The 24,005-nt window shown below is 42.8% G+C and overlaps 1 protein-coding gene across 3 annotated transcripts in view; it reads left to right on the top strand.

The window, feature by feature from the left end:
• Window positions 1-24,005, top strand: part of CP (ceruloplasmin) — a 297,764-nt gene that overhangs the window by 243,022 nt on the left and 30,737 nt on the right. For all 3 annotated transcript variants that reach the window (XM_069727615.1, XM_069727616.1, XM_069727617.1), the window contains 2 exons: window positions 3,073-3,201; window positions 14,701-14,807. In XM_069727615.1, the coding sequence (XP_069583716.1) occupies window positions 3,073-3,201; window positions 14,701-14,807 (236 nt within the window). The remainder of the gene's footprint in view (window positions 1-3,072; window positions 3,202-14,700; window positions 14,808-24,005) is intronic.

Raw genomic sequence — 24,005 nt, 5'->3', positions numbered from 1 at the left:
GGATTTCTTCACATAACTGCGCATAGCGGCGTGTTCGGGCACGGATAAATTAAATAATCGACCTTTAGGGAATTTACTACCAGGAATCAAATTGATAGCACAATCACAATCCCTATGCGGAGGTAGAGCATCGGACTTGGGCTCTTCAAATACATCCTGATAATCAGACAAGAACTCTGGGACCTCAGAAGGGGTGGATGACGAAATCGACAAAAATGGAACATCACCATGTAGCCCCTGACAACCCCAGCTGGATACCGACATGGAATTCCAATCCAATACTGGATTATGGGTTTGTAGCCATGGCAACCCCAACACGACCACATCATGCAGATTATGCAACACCAGAAAGCGAATAACTTCCTGATGTGCAGGAGCCATGCACATGGTCAGCTGGGCCCAGTATTGAGGTTTATTCTTGGCCAAAGGTGTAGCATCAATTCCTCTCAATGGAATAGGACACCGCAAAGGCTCCAAGAAAAACCCACAACGTTTAGCATAATCCAAATCCATCAGATTCAGGGCAGCGCCCGAATCCACAAACGCCATGACAGAAAACGACGACAAAGAGCATATCAAGGTAATGGACAGAAGGAATTTGGACTGTACAGTACCAATGACGGCAGACCTAGCGGACCGCTTAGTGCGCTTAGGACAATCAGAAATAGCATGAGTGGAATCACCACAGTAGAAACACAGACCATTCAGACGTCTGTATTCCTGCCGTTCAACTCTAGTCATAGTCCTATCGCACTGCATAGGCTCAGGTTTAACCTCAGGCAGTACCGCCAAATGGTGCACAGATTTACGCTCGCGCAAGCGTCGACCGATCTGAATGGCCAAAGACAAAGACTCATTCAAACCAGCAGGCATAGGAAATCCCACCATGACATCCTTAAGAGCCTCAGAGAGACCCTTTCTGAACAAAGCTGCCAGCGCAGATTCATTCCACTGAGTGAGTACTGACCATTTCCTAAATTTCTGACAATATACTTCTATATCATCCTGACCCTGGCACAAAGCCAGCAAATTTTTCTCAGCCTGATCCACTGAATTAGGCTCATCGTACAGCAATCCGAGCGCCAGGAAAAACGCATCGACACTACTCAATGCAGGGTCTCCTGGCGCAAGAGAAAATGCCCAGTCTTGAGGGTCGCCACGCAAAAAAGAAATAATAATCAAAACCTGTTGAATAGGATTACCAGAAGAATGAGGTTTCAAGGCCAGAAATAGCTTACAATTATTTTTGAAACTTAGAAACTTAGTTCTATCTCCAAAAAACAAATCAGGAATAGGAATTCTTGGTTCTAACATAGATTTCTGATCAATAGTATCTTGAATTTTTTGTACATTTATAACGAGATTATCCATTGAAGAGCACAGACCCTGAATATCCATGTCCACACCTGTGTCCAGAATCACCCAAATGTCTAGGGGAAAAAAAAAAAGTGAACACAGAGCAGAAAAAAAAAAAAATGATGTCAGAACTTTTTCTTTCCCTCTATTGAGAATCATTAGTTAGGCTCCTTGTACTGTTATGTTTGCTAATGACAGGTGTTATGAAGGCAATCCAGAAACACAGTGTGCTTAGCGATCAGAGCGCCCACAGTGATCTGACAAATACCCAAAAATACAAGAACGAGCTCTGAGACGTGGAAACTCTGTAGACTGCACACCTGATCCTATCCTAAACACAACTAAAAGCGGCTGTGGATTGCGCCTAACAACTACCTAGGCAACTCGGCACAGCCTAAGAAACTGGCTAGCCTGAAGATAGAAAAATAGGCCTGACTTGCCCCAGAGAAATTCCCCAAAGGAAAAGGCAGCCCCCCACATATAATGACTGTGAGTAAGATGACAAGACAAAACGTAGGGATGAAATAGATTCAGCAAAGTGGGGCCCGATATTCTAGGACAGAGCGAGGACAGTAAAGCGAACTTTGCAGTCTACAAAAAACCCTAAAGCAAAACCACGCAAAGGGGGCAAAAAAAAACCACCGTGCCGAACTAACGGCACGGCGGTACACCCTTTGCGTCTCAGAGCTTCCAGCAAAACAAAAGACAAGCTGGACAGAAAAAAAGCAACAAAAAAGCAAAAAGCACTTAGCTATACAGAGCAGCAGGTCACAGGAACAATCAGGAGAAACTCAGATCCAACACAGAAACATTGACAAGGAGCAAGGATAGCAGCATCAGGCGGAGTTAAGTAATGAAGCAGTTAACGAGCTCACCAGAACACCTGAGGGAGGAAGCTCAGAAGCTGCAGTACCACTTGTGACCACAGGAGTGAATTCAGCCACAGAATTCACAACACTCACCCATACCCATCCTTCAGCCAGTGTCACAGTCGTGCCTGCCTGCCTGTGTCTCGTCCCCGGTGGGATCAGCATCCACATTCAGATTCCACCCTGGAGTGGCACCTGGTAGCTTCCTATTGCACAAGTCTGACCTCACCATCAGAGGTTCCAGCGAACACCTAGGAAGCTACTTAGTTACGCCCCTTCCATGGAAGTTTGGTCTGTGGTCCAGTGGGGCCACACCCCCAGACGCCCGTGCCAACCAGTCTTAGTGTTGGACAATCTGACCCTTGAGTTCAATGGAATCTGTGTAACACTTGTTTTTCTTTATCATGGTCTTGCAAGAAAACTGGACACTTCTCCCATGTTATCCCACAGATTACAACAGATTGCTGAAGGTCTCAGCAGCCGAACACTCTATGATCAGCTTATAGTTGGACAATTCCAGATAAAGAAGTTATGGAGTATAAAGAAATGTGGAAAACACTGGAAAGTCCTGGGATGCATAAGTTTAATATATAGACGTGGTCATCACAATGTTTTTTTATGTGTAAGGCTTCATTCACACATCCATGTGTCGCGGTCTGTGATGCATTGACCAGATGTGGTTCTCCTGACCTGAACTCAACAGGCTCTGACCACGACACACAGATGTGTGAATCTGGCCTAAGCTGAATGCAACAAATAACCACTATTCTATAGTTTATTATACCATAACAATAAAACCTGTGGTCAAATATCAACAAAATCTATATATCAATCTTTTATTTAACAGGTCCATTAATAAAAGTAAATGTTGGTGATAACATTAAAATTATATTCAAAAACAAGGCAAGTAGACCATATTCAATATATGCACATGGTGTAAAGCTGGAAAATAATGAAGTAAAGGCAACAGAACCTGGTAAGATTACTTGTCAGAATGTGTGCGTAACATACAGTATATATATATATATATATATATATATATATATATATATATATATATATATATATATATATATTTATTTATTTTTTTTTAATTTTGTTATTTTTTCTCCATGTGTTCAAAAAAGCATCAATTCGGCTCCAAAGAATCTTTGTCAAGCCAAAATGTTGCTTTTTTGCACACATAGTAGATTAAAAAGTTTGTTCACTTTTTTGTTATTCATGCAGTGTGCTTTCTGCTTTTTTCATTCATACTATTAGGATATTTGGCTGTAACCTGCAGGCTGGCACCTTCCAACTGCATTTTGCCTTTGCTGTCTTATGTTTTGTTTTATGCATTATATTTATATGTATATACACAGTAAGGTAAATTTTTGAACAGTAACACAAGTTTTGGCATTTTAGCTGTTCACCAAAAAATATTCAAGATATGGTTATATAATCAATATGGGCTTAACCCCTTAGGGATTTAGAAAATTTTGACCTTAAAGGGACACTGTCACCTGAATTTGGAGGGAACAATCTTCAGCCATAGAGGCGGGGTTTGGGGGTTTTTGATTCACCCTTTCCTTACCCGCTGGCTGCATGCTGGCTGCAATATTGGATAGAAGTTCATTCTCTGTCCTCCATAGTACATGCCTGCACAAGGTGCAATCTTGCCTTGCACAGGCGTGTACTATGGAGGACAGATAATGAACTTCTATCCAATATTGCAGCCAGCATGCAGCCAGCGGGTAAGGAAAGGGTGAATCAAAAACCCCCAAACCCCGCCTCCATGGCTGAAGATTGTTCCCTCCAAATTCAGGTGACAGTGTCCCTTTAATGACCAAGCCAAATTTTATAATTCTGATCACTGTCACTTTATGTGATAATAACTCGAAAATGCTTCAAAGGATGACGCTGATTCTGAGACTGTTCTTTGTGACATATTGTACTTTATGTTAGTGGTAAAATTTATTCGATATGACCTGTGTTTATTTGTGAAAGAATGAAAATTTGGCAAAAAATTTTTTTTTTTGCAATTTTCATACTTTGAATTCTTAAAAAAAATAGTTTTTAAATAACATTTTCCACATATTTACATCAGCACAATTTTTGAAACAATATTTTTTTGTTAGGAAGTTATAAAAGTTAAAAGTTGGCCACAGATTTCTCATTTTTCCAACTAAATTTACAAAACCATTTTTTTAGGGACCACATCACATTTTGAAGTCACTTTGAGGGGTCTATCCGACAAAAATAACCAAAAGTGATACCATTCTAAATACTGCACCCCTCAAGATGCTCAAAACCACGTTCAAGAAGTTTATTACCAAATCAAAATGCTTCACAGGAACTAAAGCAATGTGGATGGAAAAAATTAATATTTAGGTAACTTTTTTTTCACAAAAATCTTACTTCAGACCCCAATTTTTTTTATTTTCACAAGGATAACAAGAGAAAGTGGACCCACAAATTTGTTGTGCAATTTCTACACCCCTCAAGGATTTTATCCAGGGGTATAATGAGCATTTTGAACCCACAGGTATTACACAGAATTTGATAAAATTAGGTTATCATATTGAAAAAGTTAATTTTTTTCACAAAAATCTTGCTTCAGCCCCAAATTTCTCTCTTTTGATAACACCAAAAAGTGGACACCACAATTTGTTACCCACTTTCCTATGAGTGCGGCAATACCCCTCATGTAGTGAAAAAGTTCTGTTTGGACAAACAGCAGATCCATAGAATGTAAGTCCGCAAGGACAGGGTCCTCTCCCCTCTGTACCAGTCTGTCAATGTAAACCTGCTTACTGTAATCGATATCTATAACCCTGTATGTAACTCCTTTCTCATGTACAGCACCATGGAATTTATGGTGCTATATAAATAAATAATAATAATAATAATCTCTGAGCCGAAGGAGCAATATTTTAATTTTTGAACACAAATTTGGCTGAAACAGACAGAGGGCACCATGTCGCATTTGCATAGCCCCAAGGTACATAAACAGCAGAAACCCCCCACAAATTATCCCATTTTGGAAACTACACCTCTCAAGGATTTTATCCAGAGTATATTGAGCATTTTTAACACACTGGGACTGCAAAGAATTTGATAACATTAGGTCTTAATATTGAAAAAGTTCAATTCTTTCACAAAAATCTTACTTTGGCCCAAAATTTCTCACTTTTGCCAGAGATAATGCCAAAAAGTGGACCCAACAATTTGTTACTTACTTTCTTACAAGCACAGTGATGCCCCACATGTAGTCAAAAAGTTCTGTTTGGACAAACGGCAGAGCTCAGAATGGAAGGAGTACAATGTGAATTTTGGAACACAAATTTCGCTCTATTTGGAGTACATTGTCATATTTCCCGAGCCTGCGTGGTTCAAGAGCAACATAAATCCCCCATAAATGTTGTTTTTTGTAAATTATACCCTTTGGTGTATTTATCTAGGGAGGTAGCGAGTAGTTCGATACCACAATTTTGTATGCGACCTTCGGGCCCAACCACTGCCTTTATTGACCAATTCTCCACCTGGCTCCTTCACTTTCTGTCTGCTGACATTCCCACCATCATCATGGGTGACTTCAACATCCCCATTGACACCCACCAGTCAGCAGCCTCCAAACTCCTGTCCCTTACTTCATCCTTTGGACTTACTCAGTGGTCCTCCTCAGCCACCCACACAGACGGACACACATTAGACCTGGTCTTCACCCGTTTATGCTCCCTATCTAACTTCACAACCTCCCCTCTCCCTCTAACTGACCAACATCTACTCACTTTCTCATCCCTGTCCTCCTCGCCTGTCACCCATTTCCAGCACCATGCGCACCCACGCAGGAACCTCGCACACCTAGACACTCACACACTTTCTGACTCTATCCTACCACTGTCCTCTATATCCTCACTCCACGACACAGCCACTGCCACTGCTTTCTACAATGCCACTCTTGCATCAGCTATTGACACGGTCGCCCCTGTCATGCATAGCAGAGTGCGACGAACCAATAGACAACCCTGGCACAATAACATCACTAAAAAGCTTCGGCAAGTATCCAGCATTGCAGAATGGCGTTGGAAGAAAACACATTCACAAGATGATTTCACTGCACTCAAACAAGCAACACTGGCATTCAAATCAGCTCTCACCTCTGCTAAACAGGCCTACTTCACAACCCTCATATCTTCCTTATCCCACAACCCAAAACAGTTGTTCAACACTTTCAACTCCCTCCTCCGCCCACCACTGCCCCCTCCGAGTTCCCTAATAAGAAAAAATAAGATAGACCAAAAATAAGATAGACCAAACAAGGCAAGTCTTTGTTGGCCAACCACCACAACCCCTTTGTATGAGAGACCAATGCCCAAATCCCATAACTTCTCTCTCCAAAATCTCTGAAGGGGAGCTTGCTCATCTTCCCTCCAAACCACACCTCACTACTTGTGCACTTGACCCCATCCCATCCCACCTCCTCCCCAGCCTCACCACCACACTAATCCCATCCCTAACCCATCTCTTCAACCTTTCAGTAACTTCTGGTACCTTCCCCTCTGCCTTCAAACATGCCACAATCACACCTATCCTCAAAAAAGCCATCCCTTGACCCAAGCGGTATGTCCAGCTATCGCCCCATATCTTTGCTCCCATTTGCTTCCAAACTCCTTGAGCAGCACGTCCATGCTGAACTTTCCTCTCACCTTGCATCTAACTCTCTCTTCGACAACCTACAATCTGGCTTCCATCCCCACCATTCCACTGAGACTGCCCTGACCAAAATTACTAACGACATACTTACAGCCAAAGCTAACAGACAATTCTCTATACTCCTCCTCCTAGACCTGTCCTCTGCCTTCGACACAGTTGACCACTGCCTCCTATTACAGATCCTCTCTTCCTTTGGGGTCAAAGACCTTGCCCTATCTTGCATCTCCTCATACCTTTCCAACCGCACATTTAGCTTTTCCTACTCCCATACTACCTCTTCATCTCGCCCCCTCTTTGTTGGAGTCCCCCAAGGCTCTGTCCTAGGACCCTTACTCTTCTCAATCTATACACTCGGCCTGGGACAACTCGGTCCTATGGCTCCCAGTACCATCTATATGCAGATGAAACTCAGATCTACCTCTCTGGCCCAAATGTCACCTCTCTGCTCTCCAGAATCCCAGAGTGTCTATCGGCCATATCCTCCTTCTTCTCCTCTCGCTTCCTCAAGCTCAATGTGGACAAATCTGAACTCATTATCTTTTCTCCATCTCACATATCTTCCCTACCTGATCTATCTATCAAACTAAATGAAATCACACTTTCCCCTGTCCCCAAAATCTGCTGCCTCGGAGTAACCCTTGACTCTGCCCTGTCCTTCAAACCGCACATCCAAGCTCTCGCCACCTCCTGTCGCCTCCAGCTCAAAAATATTTCCAGAATCCATCGTTTCCTCAACCTACACTCTACCAAAATGCTTGTGCATGCCCTAATCATCTCCCGCCTGGACTACTGGAACATACTCCTCTTTGGCCTACCTTCTAACACTCTCGCACCCCCCAGTCCATCCTTAACTCTGCTGCCTGACTAATTAATCTCTCTCCTCGCTACACTCCTGCTTCCCCACTTTGCAGATCCCTTGACTGGCTCCCAATTTCCCAGCGTATCCAGTTTAAATTACTAACACTGTAGTTAGAAACACGTGTGCACAACCGTATGAGGTGCACGGGTAGGTTCCCAAACCGTAATCAGCAAATAATACAAAACCCGGCACTCACTGAATTGCTATTCAGCGGTGGACGCCGCGATGACAGCACCCATATAGGCTGTAACTTTTCTCTCTGGATATCCAATACTATATTGGTAGCTACCTCCGGGCAGGCCATATAGCCACTTGAATCTATATATTGTCCCAGTAAACGTTACTGATGAAGGTCCAGTTGTGGGACCGAAACGTTTTCTGATTTGGGATAATAAATCTTTCGTTTCTTCACACCACAAAGTTGAGTGCCGGGTTTTGTATTATTTGTAAATTACTAACACTGACCTACAAAGCCATCCATAATCTTTCTCCTCCGTATATTTCCACACTAATCTCTCAATATCTTCCCTCACGTTATCTCCGGTCCTCCCAAGACCTCCTCTCCTCTACGCTTATTCACTCCTCACCCAATCGCCTCCAAGACTTCTCTCGAATATCACCCATCCTCTGGAATTCGGTGCCCCAACACATCTGGTTATCCACTACTTTTGGATCCTTCAAAAGAAACCTGAAAACCCACCTCTTCAAGGAAGCTTACAGCCTGTAAAGATCACACGGCCACCTCAACACCATTGGAGCTACTGCAACCCTCGACCTACTGTCTCTTTCCCCATAATTCTGTAGAATGTAAGCCCGCAAGGGCAGGGTCCTCGCTTTTCTGTATCAGTCTGTCATTGTTAGTTTTGTTTACTGTAAGTGATATTTGTATTTTGATGTAACCCCTTCTCATGTACAGCACCATGGAATTAATGGTGCTATATATACAGTATATAAATAAATAAATAAATAATAATAATAATGCAGTTGATGCAACACAAGTTTGAAAATTTACAATTTGCTTTTTTCCACTGTCTCTTTTATGATTCTTTTTTGTACGTTCTAAGGCTACGTTCACATTCGCGTCTTTGGACGCAGCGTCGTCGCCGCAAAACAACGCATGCGTCATGCATCCCTATCTTTAACATTGGGGACGCATAGGCATGCGTGGTCATGCATTTTGGTGCGTTTCGCGACGCATGCGTCGTTTCGACGCACCTGGCAGGGAGCGGCAAACGCAACATGTTGCATTTTTTCTGCGTCCAAAATTTTTTAAAAAACGCATGCATCGCACTTGCGTTGCATTTGCGTCATTGATGCGTCAAAAACTCCATTGAAGCGTATTGGCAACGCAGAAGACGCAAGTACTTGCGTTGTTGTGCGTTGTACGACGCATGCGTTCTTTACTTAAAAAATAGAGACACTGAAAAGACCCTATATATATAAAAAAAGGTTGAACGCATGCGTCAAAAATGCCTGCGTTTTACTTGCGTCTTTCGTGCGTCGTGCGTTGCGTCCACGACGCTGCGTCCAAAGACGCGAATGTGAACGTAGCATAAGGAAGACATCTCAAATTCGATTGCTCTAGTTTTTCAGTGTTCAGAAATGCATCCAATATGGCACCAATGTGAGTACTAGACACACAGCTGTGCCTATAATAATAGATTGTACATCATTTGGTCTTTAGGGTAAAATTGAGGGAATTCCAAGACCCATTCAAAGCTTACAGAGACATTGAGCTACCAAACGAGAAAATTCTTCCAGGAATTACTACTCACAGAGGGAGGCATACCCCTAAAAACACATTTGCTGATTATAAAACTCGGTCTTGGTAACTAAACAGTTGTTTTGCAATTGAGTATATTGTAGCAAGAAGAATAAGCTGTACTGGAATGAAGGGTAAAATGTGAAGGAAAATGCAGCCAACTATGTGGCAAACCTGAGTTTGTTCCAAAGATGAAGGAACACCAGCAGGGCTTGAATGACAGAGACTTGCAGAGAATGGTCGTACAACGTCAATCCCTATATGGGGGACAAATGTGCCAATTGACGTGGTACTCCATAAAAGGCTCCTGCCCACCAAGGTAGGAACTGCTATGTGGATAAAACAGCCAATCCTCTACAGAATCCGTAAAGTATTATCTGGTACGGGAGGTTCGGCAAGAACCACGCAGTAAAGCCCATAGTGTATAAGTACGGAACAGCATCATTATCCCCCAATAAAATGATAATGCCTGCATCACCAATATAAATAATGTATATGTAATATAAATGAAAACAAAATTTTTTTTGTAGCAAGACATAGACGCAAAAACAGTCAAACTAAGATGAATGGTCAAAAATGTTTATGTGAGTAATCAAGTTCTGGAATTAATTCTCAGGTGACCTGACTTTTTTAAAGAACCTTTCTTATGTCCACACTCTGGTGTACACAGACATGGGCATGTGGACAAGACTTTGTCTGAATTTGGTATGTAATTGATCAAGTCCTGGAATTGTACAATGACCTGACTTTTTTCAACAATTTGTGGAGTCCCCATTCTGGAGTGTATAGACGTGGGCATGTGGACGAGAATTTGTTTGAGTAGTAGTTTGATTGATTGTGATTGATCAAGTCCTGGAGTTAATTGTGAAATGGGGAAAAATCTGATTTCCTGATGTAAATATTCTCTTCATCACTTGTTCCACTTGGACCCACTAAGCAGAAAATATAAATTATAAAAAAACAACTAATAATTGTAAGATGTGTGATGGGTCTCAAAACAAGGGAAGATACAAAGGCCTGGTTGTGATAGACACATGGGGCAATAGTATCGGGAACCACTCATCAACTTTTTGGTGGATACTTTTGGGTGGGAGTGGCATGGATGGGGCAAAGAAAATGTCTCTCTGCAAATCTCCAGACATCCTTGGACTTGAAGGCTTCCCCCTTTGCCATCGAGTCAAATATGAGACACTCAACAATTTTCTCCTGGAACTGGAAGAAAGTGAGCGCTTCTTCAGATTTTTGGACCGGACAAAACTGTTGTAGGTAGCAATGTGGATGAGGTAGATTGCTACCTTTTTATACCAGGCCCTGATCTTCCGCTTCACCAGGTATGGTTGAAGCACTTGGTCTGACAAGACAATGTCATCCATGAATTTATTGCAATCTGTGACACAGATTGGTTTCTATTTGTCCCTGGTGGCACCCCTCTCTCTCTGACCGTCACAGTGGTGTCCGCATGCAGTGTGGTCAGCATGTAGATGTCCTTCCTGTCATTCCACTGCACTGCAAGAAGTTGGTCTCTTGCAAGTGAGAATGACGCCCCTTTCTCCAAACCTCTGGACACCAACTGTGACGGAAACCCCACTTGGCTTTTCCTGACTGTCCCACAGGCCCCTGTATTTGCAGCGTGGAGGGATTTGTAAAGGGGGATGCTCGAGTAATAATTGTCCATATACACATGGCACCCTTGATGAAGAAAGGGTGTCATTAGCTTCCAGACAATTATACCTGGGATGCCAATTGTCTGGGACAGTTTGGGGTACTAATTTGACAGTCCCTACCTTCATATATTAGGAAAGTGGATGTGTAGCCTGACGTGTTCTCATAAATTTTGTAGAGCTTAGCTCCGTATTTGGCTCACTTGAAGAGAATTAATTAGCAGAATGACAGATGGCCCTTGTAACTCATCAAGGACTCGTCAACTGCCACAGTTTGCACTGGAGTATATGAATTTAGAAAGGAATGTTGTAGGAGGGAAATTAGGGGTCTCAATTTGATTAGCTGATCATACTGTAGTTGGGGTCAGTTCTTGGGGGGCTTAGGAATTATCACTAAAATGGAGGAATCTCATTAGGGCTTCAAAACGAGCTCTAACATGACAGCTGCAAATACATGGGTACTATGGGCAGATTTTATTGCCCAGTAGGAGCAGAGTGTGTTTTTTTAACCAATCCCATGTTCAGGGTAATGCCGAAATTTTTTTTTATCTCGGGGACATTTGTGGAGATCCAGGAACAGGAATGAAAGGCAGTGAGTTTTTGGGAAATATATTGTCGGGCATATAAATTGGTTTGGTGGGCAATCAATTGTAGGACAAGAATTTTGATAAAAAACCAAAGTGAGAAAAATTGGTGGCATCTAATTTTATTCCTGAGGCTGCTAAAAAAGGGAGAACTTGAGGGGAAAATGTTCTGTCATGATACCACAGCGGTGGGGGGACTGCGGTATTTGGTCCTGCCTCTGAAGCTTCAGCAGTTACTACCGACCAGCTACCATAGTGCTCCCGTGGAGGAAGAGTCATTGTCGCTCTCTGAAAATTCCACTTCAGAAGCAGATTCAGTTTTGCTGCTGGAGCAAAGCAGGCTGTACACTTGCTCCACGCTGAATGTTCTGTGGGCAATTGCTTAATTTGCCTGCCTAACAAAACAACTCAGCCTAATCTAACACTACTAGGCCTAAACCCAATCTAACACTAATATTTATTTTTTACTTTTGAAAAAACTGCCCAACCCCAACTGTAAAAAATGAAAAAGAAAAATTTATATATAAAAAAAAATTTGACAAAGGAGATGACACAGAAGAGGGGGGGGGTGATCAATTTGGTTTAGGGGATTGCACAACATCTTGTAGGGTTCAATTTCTCCTGTTACCCTTGGAAAAATAAAAACAATTGGATCTGAAGTAAATTTTTTGTGAAAAAATGTTAAATGTTCATTTTTAAAAAATAAAATCCAAAAATTCCAGTCAAGCACCTGAAGGGTTAATACATTTCTTGAATGTGATTTTGAGCACCTTGAGGGGTGCAGTTTTTAGAATGGTGTCACTTTTGGGTATCTTATATCATATAGACCACCCAAAGTGGCTTCAAATGTGATGTGGTCCCTAAAAAAATGGTGTTGTAAAAATGAGAAATCGCTGTTCAACTTTTAACCCTTATAACTTCCTAATAAAAATAAAAAATTAAAGAAATTTTACCACTATCATGAAGTACAATATGTTATGAGAAAAACCCAGAATCACCAGAATCCAATGAAGTGTTCCAGAGTTATTACCTCGTAAAGGGACAGTGGTCAGAATTGTAAAAATTGGCCCGGTCATTAATGTGCAAACCACCCTCAGGGGTAAAGGGGTTAAAAAGTAACAAATTATTGCATACATACATTGTGCTCCATAAATTGCATTTTTTTTCATGGCAGAAAGTGTTGTAAATATAATAAGTATTACTTTAATTTTTATAAATAAAAATGAGTAGAAAATAGAAATAAATGTCACCTTTTTGTCTCTGAAGACATAACAACAATACGGGGCACCGTATTTTTCTGACCATAAGACACACTTTTTTTCCTCCAAATCTGGGAGGAAAGTGTGGGTGCGTCTTATGTAGCATGTGGGGAGGGGGGCAGCAGTGAGTGGGATCACACAGTTATCCCACTTCAGGATGTCCCCACTGCCAGGAATCAGTGCTGGGGAAACCACATGGTCCCGATGATTAAGTGCAGTGAATATTCATTAGCTACTCCCCCCCACCTATCAGCTGAGAGGTGAGCTGGGAGAGGCAAATGAATACTGCATTTAAGCAGGGACACACATGGTTTCCCCAGTGCTGATTCCTACAGCAGCTGGGGAGATCCGTGTGTCCAGGGGAGAGGAGGCAGCAGGACTGTGTGTCCCGGGGAGAGGAGGCAGCAGCAGCAGCAGGGTCCAGGGAGAGATCGCTGTAGCTTCCTGGGCTGGAGCTGAGTGCTGTGCAGTGTGCACAAAGAGGACCTGTGATGATGTCAGAAGTGGGCGGGCTGGAGCATCACATGGCAGCACAGAGCCCTCCCTCTTCTTGACATCATCACAGGTCCTTCAGACTCCCCACTAGAATCTGCTGGCTTCCATTACCTGTGCTGTGGAAAGGCAACAAGAGGGAGGGCTCTGTGTGCAGTCATGGGATGCTTTTACCTCACCACAGTGTGGCTGGCTGCCACAATTAAGAGTTTAGTCTTTCCAAAACACAATAAAGCACTCTGCCACTTCTTTAGTGAACCATAACTCCCAGCATGTCATAGGATCTGCAGGACATGCTGGGAGTTATAGTTCTCCCATTGGATTTTAAAGCAGCACTCCAGTGTTATTTTGCAGTGCTGCAGTGGTGCTTTAAATATAAACCCTGTGCCCCCATTCTTATACTCACCCTCCAGCATCTTCATATAGTACTGTACAGACACCACACTAGTCCCGCAGCTTCCAACATAATAACATACTATTATATGTGGTGTTATTATATATAATATTATGTTATTAAATATTTTACCACATTTTTTTGCTCCAAATATTTTTTTCCCTATTTTCCACCTCTAAAACCTGGGTGCACCTTATAGTCCGGTGCGTCTTATAGTCCGAAAAATACGGTAATCCAGGACTCTTATTTTTTACTATGGGCCTAAAAACTAACAGGCAGGTAGTTGCTAACTATCTACCTGTTCTACACGCTGACAATCTTTCCAGCTCAGAGTGGTCATGGACCGCTCTTGCCAGCTATTCTGTGCCTTCCATTGACATCACATCTAAAGAGCAGATGTTCTGTTAACGGACCATGAATGCCAATATCATACTGATAACAAGAACAAGTCCCTAATGCTTAACTGCGGGAAGCTGGTTGTCAATCAGCATGACATCGGGAGACACTCCCCCATCAACAGAGCAGCCCAGAAGAGGAAGAGCTGCTCTGTTGACATAAAGCAGCAGAATCGTCAGCAGGAGTGGTCTGTCACTATTCTGAGCTGGCACTGGGTAGAATAGGCAGGTAGTTAGCAACTATCTGCTGTTAGTTCTTAGGCCCATAGTAAAAAATAAACCAGTCCCAGACAAACCCTTTACTTAGTGCACATATACTGTAGTTACTGTTTATACCTACTATAATATATAATCTGTCTGAAATGTTCCAACAGGAAACATAGAAACATACATATGGAAAGTTCCTGAAAGATCTGGCCCTATAACGCAGGAAAACAATTGTTTGACCTGGGCTTATTACTCAGCGGTTGATCAAATCAAGGTAATATGTTTTGCAATTATTTTACTATATTTAAAGAAGCTCTCCCATTGAAATTTGTATCCTCTTAATATTTTGCAATCATCATATTATATTGCACTGTGTACTTACAATTGCTCATTTTGCCCTTCTACCCATCTAATTCTCCTGCTTTCCATTAGGTCTGTGACATCACATGATTAAAAATTGACTAGCTGAATCCTTCTAAGCTCTATGTACAAACAGAGGTCAGTTTTATCTGCATGACTCATAAGTCACTGTAAAAGTCCCTGGCGGGGGCAGGGGTGGAGCAGCTGAGTCAGGAGTCAAAGAGGGGAATGATAAATGCAGGGAAAAGAGACTTCCTGTTTCTACACAGAGCAGAGATAAGAGAATAATTATTTGGGTAGAAAGGCAACATGAGCAGTTGTAAGTACACAGTTTAGTATAATATAATGATTGCAATACATTAAGAGGAATTTACCTTTACCACCTGTTTCTTACCAAAAGTTTGATTGAGGTGAAATTGCACCACTAGTCTAATGATTGCATCTGTGGAAAACATCCAGAAGGATGGAACCAGACACAATGGAAATACATGGTTCTTTCTACAGTTATCAGCAGACTAACTCCATAATTATTATTATTATTATTATTTATTTATATAGCACCATTGATTCCATGGTGCTGTACATGAGAAGGGGTTAAATACAAGTTACAAATATCACATACAGTAAACAAACTAACAATGACGGACTGATACAGAGGGGCGAGGACCCTGCCCTTGCGGGCTTACATTCTACAGGATTATGGGGAAGGAGACAGTAGGTTGAGGGTTGCAGGAGCTCCGGTGTTGGTGAGGCGGTAGCTCCGGTGTTGGTGAGGCAGTAGCTCCGGTGTTGGTGAGGCGGTAGCTTCGATAGTGATGAGGCAGCAGCGGTGTCAGTGCAGGCTGTAGGCTTTCCTGAAGAGATGAGTTTTGACTCATGAGTAATGACTCATGACGAAAATGTACATCACTGTTAACTGTTCCCACACCGTGATATACATTGTCACCATGGTGGTCGCACAGGTGCTACCAATGCTCTACATTCTGTATTACACAGACCTTCTCCTGCTACAACTCACAGAATCCAGGATAACCTGCTTATGTAAATGTCTCGGCATCTAGCGTTCCAGAGGTAACGTGATTACAGGCCACTAATGGGTTGATGTTGCAGCCAAAAGCATAAAAAAGGTCCCAGGCCTGCAATCCGCATTGGCCTATTAGTCAGTAATGCTGCAGATGATGTTGGCCCCAAGTTGCACAAAAGAGAGTAACATTTTTATTGTCAATTACAGTCTCAATATCAATGAAGCCGCCTACAATATTTATCAATTATATGATATATATGTGTGTATTCTTGTCAATATCAGGAGAATATTCTTATCTTGCCCCTTGTTTGAGATTCAATGTCGGGAGAGGAGTAATGGACATTTTTTTTGGAGTGACGGGAAAGGGGAGCGGAGTCTGGTGCCTTTCACTGTACTTTGCATTGTTTGTACACTTAAAACTGTTATTAAAGATTCTTGATTTAACCCTCCAAAAAATCCCCTTTATTATCAAATAGGAGAGTTCATTTAAGATGATTAATTTACTAATATACTGCTACTCTACAGGCTTAAAGGGAACCTGACATCTGCTCTAGCCCCTCTACACTGCCATCATGCCTGTGGTGTACCCCTTTCCTACATTATAATAAGCCCCTTTTATTGCTTAGTGATTGATAAATATAAAATTGTCTTTAAACCTTGCACTCAAAGTAAATCAGTGAGTGACTATTTGGGGGGTGGAATTGATTTTCCCCAGACTAATCCTCCCTCTCATTGTGTAAGAACCAAATGTGTCTGTAAGTGACATGATTTACAGTAATGGCGTCACCACCGGCTCCTTGGAAATCTCGTGCACTCACACGTCCTCCCTGGAAATGCACAATGAAGTCAGGTATACGCTCCCCACCCTCATCAGCGCAGTGTGCATGACCAAATAGCAAGTTGTGATGCAAGCGTCAGCCAGCCGCGAGCTGTGCCAAGAATCAGTAAAGAGTAACATAACTCTTCCAAATCATGTCACTCACACCCACAGGGGCTAGCTTACTCCATGAGAGGGAGGCATAGTCAGGGGAAATCAATGGCCCCCCAACACTGATCTACATAGCGAAAGTGCAGGGTTTAAACTTATTTCTACATTTATTTACAAATCGTTAAGCAACAAAATGAGAATTATTAGTATATAGAACTAGATTATTCTTATTAGAATGTAGGAAAAGGGTGCAATACAGTCATGGTGACGATTTAGTGGCTAGGGCAGCTGTCCAGTTCTCTACAGACGGTGCGTGCTGTCAGGATTTTCTAATGCTGGGCACAGGCAGACGAAAGGTCCTTCAAGCGCTGATCCTTAGGAAGGAAGGCTGCGGGTTACAAACAGGGCGCGTCCGAGGGTGAGTATATTCCTAATAGGTATATACTCACCCTCGGACGCGCCCTGGTTGTAACCCGCAGCCTTCCTTCCTAAGAATCAGCGCTTGAAGGACCTTTCGATGACGTCACGGCTTCTGATTGGTCGCGTGACGCCCATGTGACCGCTCACGCGACCAATCAGACGTCATCGAAAGGTCCTACAAGCGCTGATTTTTAGGAAGGAAGGCTCCCGGTTACAACCAGGGCGCGTCCGAGGGTGAGTATAGCAATATTTTTTATTTTTATTCTTTATTTTACACATTAATATGGATCGCAGGGCCTGAAGGAGAGTTTCCTCTCCTTCAGACCCTGGGAACCATTAGAAACCCAATGCACTGCATTGGGTTTCGTGTTTCGGCCGACCCCGACCCCGACTTTTCTATAGGATCGGCCGATTTCACTCGACCCGACTTTTGAAAATGTCGGGTTTCGTGAAATCCGACCCGATCCTATAAAAACAAAAGTCGCTCAACCCTAATCCTTTCCTATCTAGGTAGAAGTGGCCTCCTTTGCTTATCCCTGTTTTCTGTCTGCGTGTGTCTTTTCCTCTCCTACTCACAGTCATTATTTGTGGGGGGCTACCTATCCTTTGGGGGTCTACTCTGAGGCAAGAGAGTTTTCCTATTTCCATCTTTAGGGATATTTAGTCCTTAGGCTGTGTCGAGGTGTCTAGGTCTGGTTAGGCACACCCCACGGCTACTTCTAGTTGCGGTGATAGGATCAGGGATTGCGGTCAGTAAAGTTACCACTGCTCCAGCGAAGGTCATTTCATGCTGCTCCAAGGCCACCTGATCATAACAGTACTACTGGCCAACAATGAGTTAATTGCATCTCAGAAGAAGGGAGGAAAGATCTTGAGCCATTTTTTTTCTTCAGTCTGTTTTGTCTTCTCCTCCCTCTTTATCTCTGGGTGGCTGAAGAGCCTTGTGCTAGCATGAGTGTTCAGAAATTAGCCTCTCGTGTAGACCAGCTTGCTGATAGAGTACAGGGTATTTCTGATTACATTGTTCAGACTCCTGCTTTAGAACCGAAGATACCTACTCCTGATTTGTTTTTTGGTGACAGGTCCAAATTTTTGAGTTTTAAAAACAACTGTAAACTGTTTTTTGCATTGAAACCTCGATCCTCCAGTGATTCCATTCAACAAGTTAAAATCATCATTTCCCTGCTGCCTGGTGATCCACAGGATTGGGCATTTTCCCTGGAATCTGGGGATCCTGCTTTGCTTAATGTAGACTCCTTCTTTCAGGCGTTAGGATTACTGTATGATGAACCTAATTCAGTGGATCAAGCTGAGAAGACCTTGTTGGCCCTGTCTCAGGGTCAAGAGGCGGCAGAATTGTATTGTCAGAAATTCAGAAAATGGTCTGTATTGACTAAATGGAATAATGATGCTTTGGCGGCAATTTTCAGAAAGGGTCTTTCTGAATCCGTTAAAGATGTTATGGTGGGGTTTCCCACACCCTCCAATCTGAGTGATTCTATGTCTCTGGCCATTCAGATTGATCGGCGCTTGCGGGAGCGCAGAACTGTGCGCCCTATGGCGTTATCCTCAAAGCAAATTCCTGAGCCAATGCAATGTGATAGGATTCTGTCTAGAACGGAACGACAAGGTTTCAGACGTCAGAATAAGTTGTGTTATTATTGTGGCGACGTTTCCCATGTCATTTCTGTCTGCCCTAAGCGGACCAAGAGGATCACCAGTTCATTTACCATCAGTACTGTACAACCTAAATTTCTGTTATCTGTGTCCTTGATCTGTTCATTGTCATCATTTTCTGTCATGGCGTTTGTGGATTCAGGCGCCGCCTTGAGCTTAATGGACTTTGAGTTTGCCAGACATTGTGGTTTTCTCTTGCAGCCTTTGCAGAACCCTATTCCTTTAAGGGGCATTGATGCTACACCCTTGGCTAAAAATAAGCCCCAGTTTTGGATACAGGTGACCATACGCATCAGGAAGATTGTCGTTTTCTGGTGTTGCATAATTTGCATGATGCTATCGTGCTGGGTTTTCCATGGTTGCAAGTACATAATCCTGTTTTGGATTGGAAGTCCATGTCTGTGACTAGTTGGGGTTGTCAGGGGGTTCATAATGATGTTCCTCTGATGTCTATCGCCACTTCTCCCTCTTCTGAAATTCCGGAGTTTTTGTCTGATTTTCAGGATGTATTCGATGAGCCCAAGTCCAGTTTCCTTCCACCACACAGGGACTGCGATTGTGCTATTGACTTGATTCCAGGCTGTAAGTTTCCTAAGGGCCGACTTTTCAACCTGTCTGTACCTGAACATACCGCCATGCGGAGCTATGTTGAGGAGTCTTTGGAGAAAGGGCATATTCGGCCATCTTCTTCACCGTTGGGAGCGGGGTTCTTTTTTGTTGCTAAAAAAGATGGTTCCTTAAGACCCTGTATTGATTATCGCCTCTTGAATAAGATCACGGTCAAGTTTCAATATCCTTTACCTTTGCTTTCCGATTTGTTTGCTAGGATTAAGGGAGCTAGTTGGTTTACTAAGACTGACCTTCGGGGGGCTTATAATCTTGCTCGTATTAAGCAGGGTGATGAATGGAAAACTGCGTTTAACACGCCCGAGGGCCATTTTGAATACCTTGTGATGCCATTCGGACTCTCTAATGCTCCATCTGTTTTTCAGTCCTTCATGCATGATATCTTCCGGAATTATCTTGATAAATTCCTGATTGTATATTTGGACGATATTTTGATTTTTTCCGATGATTGGGAGTCTCATGTGCAGCAGGTCAGGATGGTATTTCAGATCCTTCGTGACAATGCCTTGTTTGTGAAAGGGTCTAAGTGTCTTTTTGGGGTGCAGAAGGTTTCCCATTGAAATTTGTATCCTCTTAATATTTTGCAATCATCATATTATATTGCACTGTGTACTTACAATTGCTCATTTTGCCCTTCTACCCATCTAATTCTCCTGCTTTCCATTAGGTCTGTGACATCACATGATTAAAAATTGACTAGCTGAATCCTTCTAAGCTCTATGTACAAACAGAGGTCAGTTTTATCTGCATGACTCATAAGTCACTGTAAAAGTCCCTGGCGGGGGCAGGGGTGGAGCAGCTGAGTCAGGAGTCAAAGAGGGGAATGATAAATGCAGGGAAAAGAGACTTCCTGTTTCTACACAGAGCAGAGATAAGAGAATAATTATTTGGGTAGAAAGGCAACATGAGCAGTTGTAAGTACACAGTTTAGTATAATATAATGATTGCAATACATTAAGAGGAATTTACCTTTACCACCTGTTTCTTACCAAAAGTTTGATTGAGGTGAAATTGCACCACTAGTCTAATGATTGCATCTGTGGAAAACATCCAGAAGGATGGAACCAGACACAATGGAAATACATGGTTCTTTCTACAGTTATCAGCAGACTAACTCCATAATTATTATTATTATTATTATTTATTTATATAGCACCATTGATTCCATGGTGCTGTACATGAGAAGGGGTTAAATACAAGTTACAAATATCACATACAGTAAACAAACTAACAATGACGGACTGATACAGAGGGGCGAGGACCCTGCCCTTGCGGGCTTACATTCTACAGGATTATGGGGAAGGAGACAGTAGGTTGAGGGTTGCAGGAGCTCCGGTGTTGGTGAGGCGGTAGCTCCGGTGTTGGTGAGGCGGTAGCTCCGGTGTTGGTGAGGCGGTAGCTTCGATAGTGATGAGGCAGCAGCGGTGTCAGTGCAGGCTGTAGGCTTTCCTGAAGAGATGAGTTTTGACTCATGAGTAATGACTCATGACGAAAATGTACATCACTGTTAACTGTTCCCACACCGTGATATACATTGTCACCATGGTGGTCGCACAGGTGCTACCAATGCTCTACATTCTGTATTACACAGACCTTCTCCTGCTACAACTCACAGAATCCAGGATAACCTGCTTATGTAAATGTCTCGGCATCTAGCGTTCCAGAGGTAACGTGATTACAGGCCACTAATGGGTTGATGTTGCAGCCAAAAGCATAAAAAAGGTCCCAGGCCTGCAATCCGCATTGGCCTATTAGTCAGTAATGCTGCAGATGATGTTGGCCCCAAGTTGCACAAAAGAGAGTAACATTTTTATTGTCAATTACAGTCTCAATATCAATGAAGCCGCCTACAATATTTATCAATTATATGATATATATGTGTGTATTCTTGTCAATATCAGGAGAATATTCTTATCTTGCCCCTTGTTTGAGATTCAATGTCGGGAGAGGAGTAATGGACATTTTTTTTGGAGTGACGGGAAAGGGGAGCGGAGTCTGGTGCCTTTCACTGTACTTTGCATTGTTTGTACACTTAAAACTGTTATTAAAGATTCTTGATTTAACCCTCCAAAAAATCCCCTTTATTATCAAATAGGAGAGTTCATTTAAGATGATTAATTTACTAATATACTGCTACTCTACAGGCTTAAAGGGAACCTGACATCTGCTCTAGCCCCTCTACACTGCCATCATGCCTGTGGTGTACCCCTTTCCTACATTATAATAAGCCCCTTTTATTGCTTAGTGATTGATAAATATAAAATTGTCTTTAAACCTTGCACTCAAAGTAAATCAGTGAGTGACTATTTGGGGGGTGGAATTGATTTTCCCCAGACTAATCCTCCCTCTCATTGTGTAAGAACCAAATGTGTCTGTAAGTGACATGATTTACAGTAATGGCGTCACCACCGGCTCCTTGGAAATCTCGTGCACTCACACGTCCTCCCTGGAAATGCACAATGAAGTCAGGTATACGCTCCCCACCCTCATCAGCGCAGTGTGCATGACCAAATAGCAAGTTGTGATGCAAGCGTCAGCCAGCCGCGAGCTGTGCCAAGAATCAGTAAAGAGTAACATAACTCTTCCAAATCATGTCACTCACACCCACAGGGGCTAGCTTACTCCATGAGAGGGAGGCATAGTCAGGGGAAATCAATGGCCCCCCAACACTGATCTACATAGCGAAAGTGCAGGGTTTAAACTTATTTCTACATTTATTTACAAATCGTTAAGCAACAAAATGAGAATTATTAGTATATAGAACTAGATTATTCTTATTAGAATGTAGGAAAAGGGTGCAATACAGTCATGGTGACGATTTAGTGGCTAGGGCAGCTGTCCAGTTCTCTACAGACGGTGCGTGCTGTCAGGATTTTCTAATGCTGGGCACAGGCAGACGAAAGGTCCTTCAAGCGCTGATCCTTAGGAAGGAAGGCTGCGGGTTACAAACAGGGCGCGTCCGAGGGTGAGTATATTCCTAATAGGTATATACTCACCCTCGGACGCGCCCTGGTTGTAACCCGCAGCCTTCCTTCCTAAGAATCAGCGCTTGAAGGACCTTTCGATGACGTCACGGCTTCTGATTGGTCGCGTGACGCCCATGTGACCGCTCACGCGACCAATCAGACGTCATCGAAAGGTCCTACAAGCGCTGATTTTTAGGAAGGAAGGCTCCCGGTTACAACCAGGGCGCGTCCGAGGGTGAGTATAGCAATATTTTTTATTTTTATTCTTTATTTTACACATTAATATGGATCGCAGGGCCTGAAGGAGAGTTTCCTCTCCTTCAGACCCTGGGAACCATTAGAAACCCAATGCACTGCATTGGGTTTCGTGTTTCGGCCGACCCCGACCCCGACTTTTCTATAGGATCGGCCGATTTCACTCGACCCGACTTTTGAAAATGTCGGGTTTCGTGAAATCCGACCCGATCCTATAAAAACAAAAGTCGCTCAACCCTAATCCTTTCCTATCTAGGTAGAAGTGGCCTCCTTTGCTTATCCCTGTTTTCTGTCTGCGTGTGTCTTTTCCTCTCCTACTCACAGTCATTATTTGTGGGGGGCTACCTATCCTTTGGGGGTCTACTCTGAGGCAAGAGAGTTTTCCTATTTCCATCTTTAGGGATATTTAGTCCTTAGGCTGTGTCGAGGTGTCTAGGTCTGGTTAGGCACACCCCACGGCTACTTCTAGTTGCGGTGATAGGATCAGGGATTGCGGTCAGTAAAGTTACCACTGCTCCAGCGAAGGTCATTTCATGCTGCTCCAAGGCCACCTGATCATAACAGTACTACTGGCCAACAATGAGTTAATTGCATCTCAGAAGAAGGGAGGAAAGATCTTGAGCCATTTTTTTTCTTCAGTCTGTTTTGTCTTCTCCTCCCTCTTTATCTCTGGGTGGCTGAAGAGCCTTGTGCTAGCATGAGTGTTCAGAAATTAGCCTCTCGTGTAGACCAGCTTGCTAATAGAGTACAGGGTATTTCTGATTACATTGTTCAGACTCCTGCTTTAGAACCGAAGATACCTACTCCTGATTTGTTTTTTGGTGACAGGTCCAAATTTTTGAGTTTTAAAAACAACTGTAAACTGTTTTTTGCATTGAAACCTCGATCCTCCAGTGATTCCATTCAACAAGTTAAAATCATCATTTCCCTGCTGCCTGGTGATCCACAGGATTGGGCATTTTCCCTGGAATCTGGGGATCCTGCTTTGCTTAATGTAGACTCCTTCTTTCAGGCGTTAGGATTACTGTATGATGAACCTAATTCAGTGGATCAAGCTGAGAAGACCTTGTTGGCCCTGTCTCAGGGTCAAGAGGCGGCAGAATTGTATTGTCAGAAATTCAGAAAATGGTCTGTATTGACTAAATGGAATAATGATGCTTTGGCGGCAATTTTCAGAAAGGGTCTTTCTGAATCCGTTAAAGATGTTATGGTGGG

Source organism: Ranitomeya imitator, chromosome 5 (assembly GCF_032444005.1).
Source record: "Ranitomeya imitator isolate aRanImi1 chromosome 5, aRanImi1.pri, whole genome shotgun sequence".
NCBI lineage: Eukaryota > Metazoa > Chordata > Amphibia > Anura > Dendrobatidae > Ranitomeya > Ranitomeya imitator.
The sequence above is the reverse complement of the archived record's forward strand: the minus strand, read 5'-3'. Positions and strand labels throughout refer to the sequence as shown.